Source organism: Natrix helvetica (assembly GCF_964273705.1).
Source record: "Natrix helvetica genome assembly, chromosome: 7".
Lineage (NCBI taxonomy): Eukaryota > Metazoa > Chordata > Lepidosauria > Squamata > Natricidae > Natrix > Natrix helvetica.
The window spans coordinates 51,568,967-51,582,844 of NC_138558.1; the positions used below are offsets into that span (position 1 = coordinate 51,568,967).

At 39.2% G+C, this 13,878-nt stretch overlaps 1 protein-coding gene across 1 annotated transcript; it reads left to right on the top strand.

The window, feature by feature from the left end:
- Window positions 1–775: 775 nt before the first annotated feature.
- MFAP3L (microfibril associated protein 3 like) lies at window positions 776–11,930 on the top strand. Its single transcript, XM_081958877.1, has 3 exons — window positions 776–1,028; window positions 6,933–7,325; window positions 10,601–11,930. The coding sequence occupies exons 2-3, from the start codon at window positions 7,055–7,057 to the stop codon at window positions 11,491–11,493; spliced, it is 1,164 nt and encodes a 387-aa protein (XP_081815003.1). The 5' UTR covers window positions 776–1,028; window positions 6,933–7,054; the 3' UTR covers window positions 11,494–11,930.
- Window positions 11,931–13,878: the final 1,948 nt, after the last annotated feature.

Sequence of the window (13,878 nt, forward strand, 5' to 3'; positions counted from 1 at the left end):
TCAGTTTCCATCCATTGTTCCTTGTCTGACTTTCAGGTGCTTTGGGAAATAGCTTGATCCCCTCCTCTTTAAATTACTTAGCCTATGATGAAGATGATGAAGGTAACCATAATGCACCAACAATTCCTTGTCAACTCTTAGAGCTCACATATTTTTTTCCCTGACCTCTATTCCTGACCCGGTGTTGCAGATCTTCTGCACCGACTGCTACTGTCATTGAATCCATTCATCTGATCCTCAATTTCAATATAGATTTGTTTTGAACTTTTTTTCCTCTAATCCCTTCTCTCCAACTTTTGAGTAGCATAGCAAAGGATAAAACTTCGGACAGAAACTCAACCCCGCAGACTCGACTTACTGTGACTTGTGAAGAACTAAAATATTGGAAGCCCCAGAGCGATCACTGAAGCAAATGGAAAAGAGAGGCGCCAACTCGCCTCTGCTGAATATAAAGCAAATGCGTAACAGCCGAATGACCCCTATACGGGTACGTTTTAAAATACCTATACCTTATCTCATGAGCCATCTGACCATAGCGCGGCGCTACGTATTAGATGCCCTCTCCTCTGCGCCCTATCGGAGGGGAAAGAATTCCCCAGGGGTTAAGCCTCCCCCGCCTTCTTCACTCCCGTATCTAAACGCCGGTGTGACCTTCGTTGGATACGAAAGAAAGAAGAAGCAGCAGCAGCAAAGGACAACTCAGGAACAGTTCCACAGCAGCCTGGCTCAACAGCGAGCATGCTCAGTGCCTCTCTGACCTACTTGTGCAAACCGAGTCCGGGGAGCTCAAGTCTGCAGCTTTGCTGGGAGCGCGCGGAGGAAAGCGCAAGCCAGCAGGGACTGCGGCGGCGGCGGCGGCAGAAAACGCGAGTAAAAAGGGTGCAACACCCGGGAAAGCGAGTCCTCCTGCACCTGCTGGGGCTCCAAAAGCCGAACATACCTGGAAGTAGCTTCCAAATTTGCTTAAGCGGCAGCTATAAGAAAAGCTGTAGACGAGAAGACTCAACGGCCAACGAAACTGCCTCTCGGTAAACATTTCTGTCCGGTTTATCTCCATCCCTACTGGGAATCGCCGAACGCCCTGGCATTGGGCAATGCAGACAGGGCGCCCCACGCTAGGAGGTGGGGTTCAAGACAGTCAGGAGGGAGGAAGAGAGCCTTCGCCTCTTTTCCAACTATCCCCGATAGATTGGACCAGCAAAGGTAGTGGTGGGTGGCAACAAGAGAGGTATAAAGGGCGATATTGCAGAGAAAGGTAGCGATGGTTCTTTGGTGCCTTCTTGTGTGGCAACTTCTGCGGGCGCAGCGCCCAAACCCATCGTTTGCGTTTAACGAAGAACTGAGGCGGTAGTTGTGATGGGAATTAGTTTGCCCGATTGGAATTTGGTCAGCGTTTAAACCAGGGGTGTCCAAACTTGGCAACTTTAAGACTTGTGGACTTCAACTCCCAGAATTCCCCAGCTGGCTGGGGAATTCTGGGAGTTGAAGTCCACAAGTCTTAAAGTTGCCAAGTTTGGACACCCCTGGTTTAAACCATTAGGCATAAGTTATCTATTATTTTCCTTTTGATCTGCCCACTTTCCTAGAGCGAAGTTTGGCTGGCCTCACCTGACTCTTGACTAGACTTATGAAGCATTCTGCTTTCAGAGACTTAATGAGAAAGGAAAATGAGAAGGAAAATATCCGGGGCTGGCATAAGAACACATGAGTTGATACTTCTGTGAAAAGATTATAAGACAAGGACCCTGTTAGTCTATAGGAAAGGGCTGCAGAGGGTGGGCAAAATATTTTCTCCTTAATCTTAGCCATATATTGTGTCTAAGGAAAACTTGTTTCCCATCCAGAAAGCTTGAATTAAATCAGGACAGAGGAGGTACTTGCTTCCATCTATTGCAGAGCTACAATTCCCAAATTTGTGAATGTTAGGAGTTAGATTTCAACAACATCTGAAGTGCAAGAGATTCTATGTGACTGTTTTAGGATATTAAAAATACCAATAGAAGTTCAGGATTGAACTTGGGATCCTTGCCTCTCTCTGGGTTTTGTAGTTTTCTTGCAGACTTTTCATTACCAAACTAGGTAACGTCATCAGAGCTAGAGGGATTACGATTCAGAGATCACCAAGAACCCCACAATATTAAAAGTAGAATGCAAATGGACTCTAAAGACAGGGAGATCAGCAACTGAGAGACTGCTTTAGATTGGACTTCTTTTCTATTGATAGACATGGGAGAGTAGGGAGCGTCTCAACTTCTGCTGACCCACTCTGGCTCTGACGCTTTCCAGGAGAGCAAAGCTTTAGATTGCCTTGTCCTTGCTACTTGTTGTTTTGGGAAAGGGTCTACAGTTTAACAGTCCTAAGAGCTTTACGCAGAAACAGGGACATGAGGTGATATCTATGCTGGAATTAAATACATGGAAAAAATAATAGCAAGTGTATTTGAACTGGTGTCAGTGTTTTCACTTGGGGAAAAAAAACTGAATAAATATGATAACTAGTATTGAGGTTGGCCAGGTATCCACACTTATTGAGACCAAGGCAAATTCATTTGATTAAGTGCAGGTAGTCACTGACTTACATCCACGATTGGGATCAGAATTTCTTTTGATAAGTTGTGAGTCATCCCTCATTTTATGACCTTTTTCTCATGATCCTTAAGCAAATCTCTGTAGTTGTTAAGTGAATGATGTGGACATTAAGTGAATTCCCCCATTAAGTGATTTTACTTGTCTAAACCAGCTGGGAAGGTCACAAATGGGGATCATTTATGGTGACCCTGGGATGCTGCAACTGTTGTAAATACACGCCCATTAGCAAGTACCCAACGTTTGATCATGGGATTGTGGAGATGGTGCTATAGCCATAAGTGTGAGGAATGTTTGTATGTTACTTTTTTCAATGCCATTGTAACTTTGAACGGTCGCTAAACGAATGATTGTAAGTTGAGGACTACCTGTATGGAAGAAAAATAAGTGCAAATAAGGCCAGTCACACATCTTTCAGTATCAAGTATGAAAGCATATCTAAAAGCACCTTATGCTTCACAATTTTGCTCTTTGTTTTACCATTAATACTGTACATTTGCTGTGGTACAATTGGTTGCCAAAAACTGTTGGTGGCTAACACTTGTTTCACAACTAAAAGAGACATCTGGGATTCTTAGCACAATTTAGTAAGAGCAGCATGTCATCCGCCTGATTAAGCTCAGTAGGTTGTATAATTATTTTGACATGATTAATCAATTTCCATTCTTATATTTGCCTTACTTCCTAAACATTGTGCCTTGGATCCTTTTCAGGAAGTTTCTCTGTATATGCTGCTTCTTTTCCTTGCAAGCACCTGTTTCTCCCAGATAGGAGAATAATTGCTCCTGAGATTATGGGACTGGACTAGGATAGGGGAGTTGTTTAGGAAAGGGAAACAAAGCTTAAGATCCATGAAATTTCCTAAATTAACTTATCTTAGAAACCAAGCTGTCATCATAAATAATTGTAATGTAAACAAGGGTAAAATGACATCTAAAAGGGGAGGGAAGCATTAATGTAATACACAGTAAAGTTCTCAAAATATATATTTTTTAAATGGGATTTGATGATAAGCCTCAAAACAGGGTTCTGGAGCAAAATTATTTAAGGAAAGAGTTTCAGAAAAGAGAAACAACTGTACAGTTCTATACATGGAAAATTGATTTAGGGTATTTCCCATCCTTTTGTTCCCGGTGTTTTATTTAAACTGGACTTTCAAAGTTTGAACCTGGGAACTTAAACTTTCCTACAGGTAGAAGTTGTGGGTACTCCATCACTGGAGGTTTTAAAGAAGAGATTGGACACCCATTTGTCTGGAATGATATAGGGTCTCCCCCTTTTATAGGGGGTTGGACTCGAAGACTTTCAAGGCCCCTTCCAATTCTGTTATCTAAAGATTGGGGAAAGCTGTTCCAGTTACTATGCCTTATCAAATTTAATATTGGAAAATGCTCAAATGATTAAAAAAACATAAAAAAGCATAATTTCTCTCCAATATTTTGGTGGCAAAACACATGCAGAGATTCCATTATGCCACCTAAACCTCTGCAGAACCCTCAGAATGGTCTGCCTAGCATGCCAAGGACATATTTAAGAATAGCATTCTATTATATTAAAAGAGTATAAAGAGAGCCCTAACCAGAATTAGAGAAAAAAAGGCTTCCATGCCGAGTGGAAAAGGCTTTCTCCTTACTCGGAGAAAGAAGTGAGTTTTGACTGATCTTTGTGTAGAAATGAAGCATTGAAAACAGATGAAGCAAAAAGCTGGGGGGGGGGGGGAGAGAAGATAGGAAGTATTCTATTAATACGGCTGATTTTCCCCTACTTTCTGTACAATAAGAAGGATTTAAGTGATTGGGTTGTTTTATATGTACGTGTGACTCAGACACTGCTGCTGAGAAAAAGAAGCTGCACTCACAAACATCATAGTCTTGGGTATTCCTGTGAGTTAAACAAATATCTAATAAAGAGATACAGCTGTTTCCAGCTTTGTACACTAAACCTGGAAACGTGGTTTACTTGTCATTGTAACTAAACATGAGTGTGAATAAATCCAGATGATTTATGCAGCTATAGTATTGACAAAACCTATAAGACATTTATAAAAAAATGTATAACAAATCAGTTAAATTGACATAAAATAAGATTTTAGTCAAATAAAATTGAAACAAAAACATTTCACTTTTCTTGCATACAGTTGTTCCTGTTTAACATAAATTTCATAAACAACCCTTTTTCAAAAACCTCCCTATACAGATATTTAACAGATTAACAGAGTTGGAAGGGACCTTATAGGTCAAATTTCTCCACATGCCCCAGGTTTTCTGGTTGTCTGACATCGTAACAAAAAAACATATTATATTATGATTTTTATTTCTAAGACCGCCTCTGACTCCCAATAAACGCCATAAATCCAGTGCTTTATTTGGAAGTATCTCACCTGTCCAGAACAGTACAGAACCAGATGGGACAGAAAAATAGACTATTCTGGATCATCCATATTGAATTAAAAATGTCCATCAGCATTAAAGGACAAAGAAGCAATATAGGTTGTCCTCAATTTACAACCACAATTGAGCCCAAAATGTCTGTTGCTAAGTCAGACATTTGTTGGGTGAATTTTGCCCCATTTTATGATCTGTCTTGCCACATTTGTTAAGTGACTCACTTCGGTTGTTAATTTAGTAACAGGGTTGTTAAGTGAATCTGGTTTCCTTGTTGACAGAAGGTTGCAAAAGGAGATTACATAACCCCAGGACCAGAGGTGGGTTGCTCCCAGTACGCACCAGTAAGGGCATACCGTTAGGGGAAATTGGCGGGACGTTTGTGGACTGGTAGCGGCAGCAGCCTGGCCATGCCCCGTACCAGTACGGTCCCCTGGCCTGCCTCCACTCGCTCCCTCTGCCAGGCCCTGGGATGGTCAGCAGTCCACGTACTGCTACCATGTGACCGCTATGGGGGCTCAGCGTCCGGCTGGAGTGGTGGGGCTGCCCCAGGAGGTCTCGGCCAACTAGGAAGGATCGCCAGGAGAAAGCCAACTGCAGCCAGCAATGGGACGCAAAGGAGCGGCTGTCCAGCAGAGCCGGGAGTGTCACAAAGTCGGTGGGGGGCAGGAAGGTTATGCAGACAAATTTTCACCAACTGGAAGAGATGTGTGTGTGAGAGAGAGAGAGTGTGGGAGACAGAGGGAAGGAAGGAAGGAAGGAAGGAAAGAAAGAAGAAAGAAAGAAAGAAAGAAAGAAAGAAAGAAAGAAAGAAAGAAAGAAAGAAAGAAAGAAAGAAAGAAAGAAAGAACATTTTGAAACCCACCACTGCCCAGGACACTGCAATTGTCATAAGTATGAGTCAGTTGCCAAGCTTCTGAATTTTGATCATATGACCATGGGGATGCTGCAATCATTATGCAGTGTGAAAAACTGCCATAAGTCACTTCTTTCTGTGCCTTTATAACTTTGAATGGTCACTAAAGAACTACTGTAAATTGAGGACTACCTGTATGCAGTTCAAGGAAAGAAATCTATTAAGGTCATCTAAACAGACCATTGGATTTTCTAGCCAATAAACCCTGCCAACTGAGATCTCTTTAACTGACAATGACACACACCAAACCAGGGATATTTTATATGCAAAGCAGGACTTTTAACTTTGAATTAATGTTCCCTGCCCTATTCTCTCACATGCCTTCACTGAGAATTATGCTGACTAACAAGCCACTTGCTCTTACTTTTAACAACAGATGTAGGATGACACTGAATTCTTTTTGTATGATTATCAACTGCAAACTATGTAAGGATACTCTTTGAAATATATGCTATAACTCATTTCCAGTGGAAAGCACTTTGTTTAGATAGATGCTTGCTAAAATGTTGTCCAAATAAAAAACCATCTAAAAATTCTATTTGAAATACAGTACATGCTAAACCCTTAGTTACATTGTGTCGTGCATACAAAATGTTTACCTTCATATTATATGTATATTATTGCTTTTTTTCATCTAGCATAACCTGAGACATTTTTAGAGATGCATTTTTAGATAAATAGATTTGTTAAGAACATTAATTTCTGTTACATTAATCCTTATTCCTATACAATATGATAGTGATATGAACTCAACCCCAAAAAAACATTTTTGTTTTGCTTATATATCAGAAACAGTTTCTGATTTTTTTTAAAAAAAAATTAAAATCACTGAACAAAACAGGGTTTTTCTGTCGTTGAAATTATATCAAAAAATACACAAAAAACTTAAAAAATATATCAGGGGTTATGATAGCAGCAACATTGAAGTTAAACTTTTGAAACGATGACTTCTGAGATAGATTGTTAGTTTAAATCAAAATTGCTTTAACTACTTCTGCTACATCTATTTTTATTTTTTTATTGCTGTAACTTGTTTTATTTTGCAGGTCTAGATTTTGTTTGCTTTTGAAATTTGATGGATCAAATTTGATGGGCTACTGCAGCCTGGTATATTCCCCAGTTCCAGGTCCACTAATTCTAATTGGCAGATATATTTGAACAGGCGAACATGTTCAAGAGCCACCTTTTTTTATACTACTGGACCATCTTTCATGTTTTCAATTTATTAGCAGTATGGACAACTGCTGAAGATGTCATTAATAGCACTTTAAATCACACAGACCTGCTGACAGGATCTGTGCCTATGGTAATCTCCAGTCTTGACCATATTATAGTCAAGGAAGGTTATAGTGCCTTGATTGACTGCAACGTTCAAGGTTATCCAGAACCAGTGTACGAGTGGTACAACTCAAATGGCCATTTGGTGAAAGAAGATGGAGGTACAGTTTTCAGATGTTTTTCTATGCATCCTATGCAAACATATTGTCTTCATGTTATATTGTCTTAAAAGCACCAATTGTTGTAAATGTGTTTTTCTCTATTTACTCAAGATAAATGAGTAAATAAATGCAAAGTATTAATTATACTTGATAGATTGAGGCAACTACCAACTCTACCCAGCAGGAAGATTCTTTTCCTAAATTTAATATAGATATTTTACAGAATGCTGATGGAGCTGAGAAACTTGTATCTATATGTAAGAAATTTATATGTTCATTAACCATTTATAGTCATAAATCATAAATCTACATACCATGAGTGACTTATACCACACCACACTTGTCAACTCACTCGGATTAGGGCCAGTCTTTAATCCCAATGATGTTGATTCTGGCTATTGCTGTTACTTCTCTTGTTTTTTTTTCTAATTTCTTCTGTGATGTCATGATTAGTAACAGAGTTTAACTTCCTAATGCACACCACATCTTCAGAAACATCATTTTTTGTTAAGGGAAGAATTATAGCCATTGCAGTGTTGATCCTGATTATTCTACCCATATTCCATTGCACTTGGAAAGAGGACATGTGGAAGAAAAACATTGTTGTAGATTCCTGCTCATGGACTCATGGGAAGTAGCTGGCAGGATTAATAGCACATTATCTGTTGTAACTGCTATATCCATTTCTTCAAAAGTCAAACAAGGAACTATCTGGAATTTGGAAAATCAGATATTACAAAAAAGCATATGAGCTTTTGAGTGCTTTGCTTCAGTTGGAATGATACTGCTGGATTCTTCAGAACATTGATGATCCCAAATCTACATAATTCGTTGGGATGCTTTGCTTTAAGCATCAGTATACGCCAAGTGGGAGTAATGGTGAGAAATCATGCCTATCACAAGACAAGATGAATTGGAGATTATCTTTGGTTGTATGGATATGTATGGAGTGTTAGCATTCCGAGTAACGCATCCACCAAAAGCAGAACTCCAAGGCAGGTAGATTCTTCAAAGAACAGGTTTATTGGCTACATCATATCAGCACCGCTAGTGAAAACCAACTCTAAAAGTTCCCATGGTTTTTCCCTTAACTTAAAAGAACAATTAATTCCCTCCCCAGATGTCCCGTCACATTGTCCAATGACAGGCTGCTTGGTCACTCCACTCCTCCTTCAACTGCCATCTGTTGGGATGACCTTGGTTCCCGCGAGAAAACTTTTTGTTTTGACTGGTAGCCAGTCTATCTACTCCCCCTCCCCCTCATGGCAACTATGAAGCAGCAAAACATGGCTCCAGCCAGGTTCGCTTCAGAGTTGACAGGAATATTTTTTTTGTGCAAATGACAGCTCTCCACTGAAGCAAATGTTCTTTGCCCACTATCCTTTCTTAGATTGGCAGAAAATTATTCCAGCATGCATTTAACTGTACTGAATTCCATTTCCTGTTTGGCCTCTGTGGTATGTCTTCTGAGTCACATTCAGTGATCATGCCCCAAATATGCAAGGTATGTTAATAAAACAATTGTTTGATTTCCCCAGTTCAACCCCTTCCCCTGCCTGGGGAGATGCAGAAATATGGTTCCCAACAGGCGGGCCACATTTCCTTACTATTTTGCCAAACATACAGAAGGGCCTTTTTCCAAGCTATTTCTTCCCTTCCTTGAAATGTTTATCAAGGCAAGGAGAAACCAAAGATGCAAATTTCATCCAAGACTTTGAATGATAATTTTAAAAAAAATGATCAGCAGTTCAGCCTTGTTTTGACAACGGAATTGGCATTCTTTTTCAAAATTCCAGTTCTGATACTCTAAACCAGTCTAAAAACAAGCCAGAAGAACAACTGAACAGTCAGGCTAGTGAGCTGCATGTCTTCAAACTCAGGGTCGCAGGGTTTTGAGAAAACCGGTTCTCCTGTGTATAGAGTTGCGCCTCTGTCTCTATTAGCTATTCTGCAGGCTTCAGGGAACTGCAGGTATGGGAGCAATTGGCATCTGTATCCAGCATTTCTTCAGCCAAAGAAAGAGCCAGACCCAGGGAGAGGACACGCATGTACAGCTTAAAAGGGTTAACCTTAAGTGTACAATTCACTAGAGTCTGCCATGGACAAAAGAGGCTGCAAAGTCACCCAATTTTAGGTACTTGAAACTGCCATGTATGTCTGCTGGCTTAAAGGGGAAAACACTATTTGGCTATTTGTTCATGGACTTAAGATGAGGTACAGGCAACCTCAATAAATGTAGCAAAATAAAAAGGTTGCAGGACATATTCGTATTTGGGTGAGTTACAAGGGAGGAAAAGCACAACGATTGGCATTCTTGTTTAGGCACGCCCCTCAATTGCTTTTCTGATATAGTTTTCCTAGCCCAGTTCTTTACTGTGATCTCTTTGGGCTTGGAAATTTTCAACAAGTATACCAGCTAAATAGTATATAAAAATAGAAAAGCTTCATCCAGGAAGTTAAATCTGTGACATATGCAGCCAAAAGTAGGAAAGATTCTAATCTAAAATTATGAAGAGCTGCTATCAGAGCTGTGACCAATACATAAAATGGATGGATAGTGAGATAATCCCTTGGGTACTCCAAGCATTAGAAATAAAATTCCAAGGTTTACTTGTGTCGGGTAGCTATGACAATCAAAATAGACAATAGGGGTTTGGGCAATCAAGTAATCTGACCTGTTATACTAGAAGGAAATCTCTTGCTTAAACATTAAATAGCTCACTCCTCATAACTCTTCCGTCTTGTTATGCCTGTATTGTAACAAAATTAATTTAAGCATCTTTTGAAATATATGTGCAATAAAATGCTGATTTAATTGGACAAGTCCAGAAATACATCAAAGTTCTTTTTTACATGTCCTTAATTTACAGGAACAGATTACTTTTTTGCTTATATACAAATCATTTACAATCTCTTGCCTACACAAAAGTAACCATAAGATTTCTTGGGATTAGATTAGTTTAAAATCATTGGAAATGTGTGCAAGATAATTACAGAATGGTTTAAGGGATAATTTTGCTTGGGAACATAAACAGTTTTACAATCTAGCAATATCATAGGACATTCTATGGCAATCTTGGACAAGCAGTTTGGGGTATTTACTAGATCTAATTAATGGCCAAGACTTCAAGTTTCTTAGCAGCAGTTATTCCAGAATATTGTAGATGCATTATAAGATGTCTTTGAATCTATTACTTGAATGTATTGTGATATTTCCTAAATGATGATAAGAAAATATGGATACATTTTACTAATTAATTCTGGCTTCTTTCCAGCAGGAAAATGGATTCTCAATAGCGGGGAACTAAATATTACCAGTGTGTCATTTGAAGATCGAGGAAAATACACATGTGTTGCTTCTAACATCTATGGCAAAGTGAATAATACTGTCACCCTGAGGGTTGTATTTACCGCTGGAAACATGGGGATCTACTACATGATTGTATGTCTTGTAGCATTTACCATTGTTTTGATCTTAAATATTACTAGACTATGCATGATGAGTAGCCACTTGAAAAAGACTGAGAAAGCGATCAATGATTTTTTTCGGACAGAAGGAGCTGAAAAGCTGCAAAAAGCTTTTGAGATTGCTAAGCGCATCCCAATAATCACCTCAGCAAAAACTCTTGAGCTTGCCAAAGTAACCCAGTTTAAGACAATGGAGTTTGCCCGCTACATTGAGGAACTAGCTAGAAGTATTCCCCTACCACCTCTTATAATGAATTGTAGGACTATCATGGAAGAAATCATGGATGTAGTCAGATTAGAGGAACAAGGCCATAAATTCGTAAGGCAATCAGCCGTGGGGCAAGGGATCATGGACCCTGATGAAATGTACATGATTTCCAGTCCCCTAAAGCGTAGTGATTCTCTTGCCGCCGATTCAGATGCATCTTCTTTGCATGAACCACCACTCAAGATTGCTATAAAAGTCTCAGTTCATCAGTTAACTAAGAAGGACTGTATTGATCACCTCACACAGGATAGTATAGCTTTAGAAATGAAAGAAGAGAAAGAAGTCGCTCAGGTACAGACGCAATCTAGTGACCTGGTCTTGGACCCTTCAACTGAATTCAGCTCAACTGAATTCAGCTCAACTGAATTGTCAACTGAGACAATTGTGGGAAGTGGCAAGGACACATGTACTATTTATGAAACCAATTTATGATCATTTATCAGCAAATGTATACTGATAAAAATAGTATAAAATGAAGTGACAGAGTTGATAAGCCTTATCTGAACACCATAATAACAAAAACATCTATATGGATTTCTTGATACATTCTTCCTCATTATATACTGTGCAGTATATTTAGCTGGGACACCTGATATAATTTCTATGACACTAATAATTTAATTACTTTTTTGATCCAGGGAAATTTTAATGAACATTGCTTTAGCTCACAAAACACCTCAGAACGTGGATTAGGATTCTGCTACTTGCAAGAACATCTAGAAATTGTGTTTATCACTTAGAAATAAGATCTTAAAATTCTCACTCAGAACATTCAATTTCAGAGCAGAGATGTTGAAGTCAGGGGAGCTCTTGGTAAGGTCTGTATTAGCAAGATGCTATAATACCTAATGCTATATTACATAAACCAAAAAAAAAAAAGATCTGTATTTTTCATTTTGTTCTATCAATTACTCCTTTGTGTACTTTCCTAAATTCAAATATTGTACATGGAGAACATTTTTGTAGCCAAACTAAACCATTGTCCTACATTTATTTCATCTGATAGTTTATATTTAAAGCAGTATATCTTTGGGTTTTTAAAATTTAATAGAAGAAAGTAATCATTTTCTTCACAAACTGCATAATTGGCTACTTTCTTTCTCAAGACCATAACTGGTCTCTAGGCAGAAAATCTCAAGATAGTTACCCATTATCCCAATTACAAGCACAAAACGTGAGTCACCAAAACTCTACATCACTGAGCTGAAGGCCTGCCTACAAGCAAAGATAGAAAAGAAGAAGAATTAAAACACATCAAGGAAGCCCTCAGAACCTGTGGCTGTCCCAGGTAGGCCTTCATCAAATCTCAAAAAAGACCCTACAGGAACTCCTTCATAGTAGACAATTAAGAGAACAGTAAACAAAGCAACATTGTCATGCCATACATTTCAGAAATATCGGAAAAGCTCAGGAGGATCTTCGACCAACACAACATACACTTCAAATGCAAAAATTCTCTAAGGCAGAAGTTTGTCTACCCCAAGGATAAAACACCCAAGCACAAACTGAGCAAAGGGTATATGCAGTGAGCCATGTGCAGATATGTACATTAGGAAACAAAACAACCACTTCATAAACACATGGCATGACATAGGGAGAACGAACCCATCAGGACAGGCTTCAGCAGTCCATCTACATTTAAAAGACAAAAACGACTTTTGAAGACAGCAAAGTCCACATTTTTGGATAGATGACCTCTGGTTTGAAAGAGGGGTCAAAGAGGCCGTCTATGTCAAAATTGAACAGCCCTCTCTCAACAGAGGGGGGGGGGATATGACATCATTTATCTCCAGTGTACAACACAGTCCTTTCAACAGTTCCAAGAAGGCTCCACACCCATTTGCACCTTTCAGTTGACCATGATGACACAGATAAACTTCAGGTGGCCTTAACGACTCTCTAAAAGTGCAAATGACCAGCCGTCTGCAAGGAGTATAAGTCCTTCCATTCCCTACCATCCAGTCAGAGCTGAAAAAAGGTTCTTGGTTGAGAAATGAAACGTCTTCAAAGAAAAACCAGAAAGTCCTATTGCTTCTTGAAAAAGCACCTTTGGGACAACCATGGCCTGGATGACTGAGAATCTCCATGGACATTTAGTTCAAATTGTATTAAGCAAGCAGAATTATTCTTCAGAATATCCATACCATATGATGATGATATGCAAAAAAGGAATCTGGTCCTTATGCATCAGAGAGATTTTTTGATAGCTGTAAACTAGACCAAGTAACCACAAGGAGTGGTTCACAGAGGTGTGCGTGTGTGTGGACACACATACACAGCTTCTGCAGTGCATCGCATTGCACTTTATCTACTACTCTTCATGTGGCATACCAAATAAGGGGAACTCCGACCACATTTGCACTTGATCATCCTAATTCCTGCAGGAATCTCATTTCAATATAATAAAATGTGACTTTGTATTGCTATTATTATTATTATGAGGATAGAATCTGCAATGAACAGCTATAGGAACAATTTGCTTCTGTGTGTTTTCAAGAACAAGAAACTGAAGATCTGCATAAAAAGCTGCCCTGAATGATGGCTCTCAAGTAGTAATATCTGCATCGGATGAAATAGCTTCGCTGCATGAATAGATGTTAACAAGTTACATAGTTATTCAGCAAATAACTCTGGGATGACAGTGATTGGGTTTGTGCCTTACTCATTATAATATATCATTTAGATTCAGAAATTTGCTAGGATACGGGCAGGCAACTTAGTGCTGCAGTAATAAGCAATAATTGCTAGTGTATAGGGAGACATCTCATTAAAACTCCACCAGGTATTATTTCCCAGGCACCCTCACAAAGCAGGTTT

What these genes read in the sequence shown, in the direction of transcription:
- MFAP3L (XM_081958877.1), top strand. Translation starts at nt 7,055, where the DNA reads ATGTTCAAGAGCCACCTTTTTTTATACTACTGGACCATCTTTCATGTT. An exon ending in TTTGGTGAAAGAAGATGGAG is followed by an intron (nt 7,326 to 10,600) that starts GTACAGTTTTCA and finishes GCTTCTTTCCAG; the next exon opens with CAGGAAAATGGATTCTCAAT.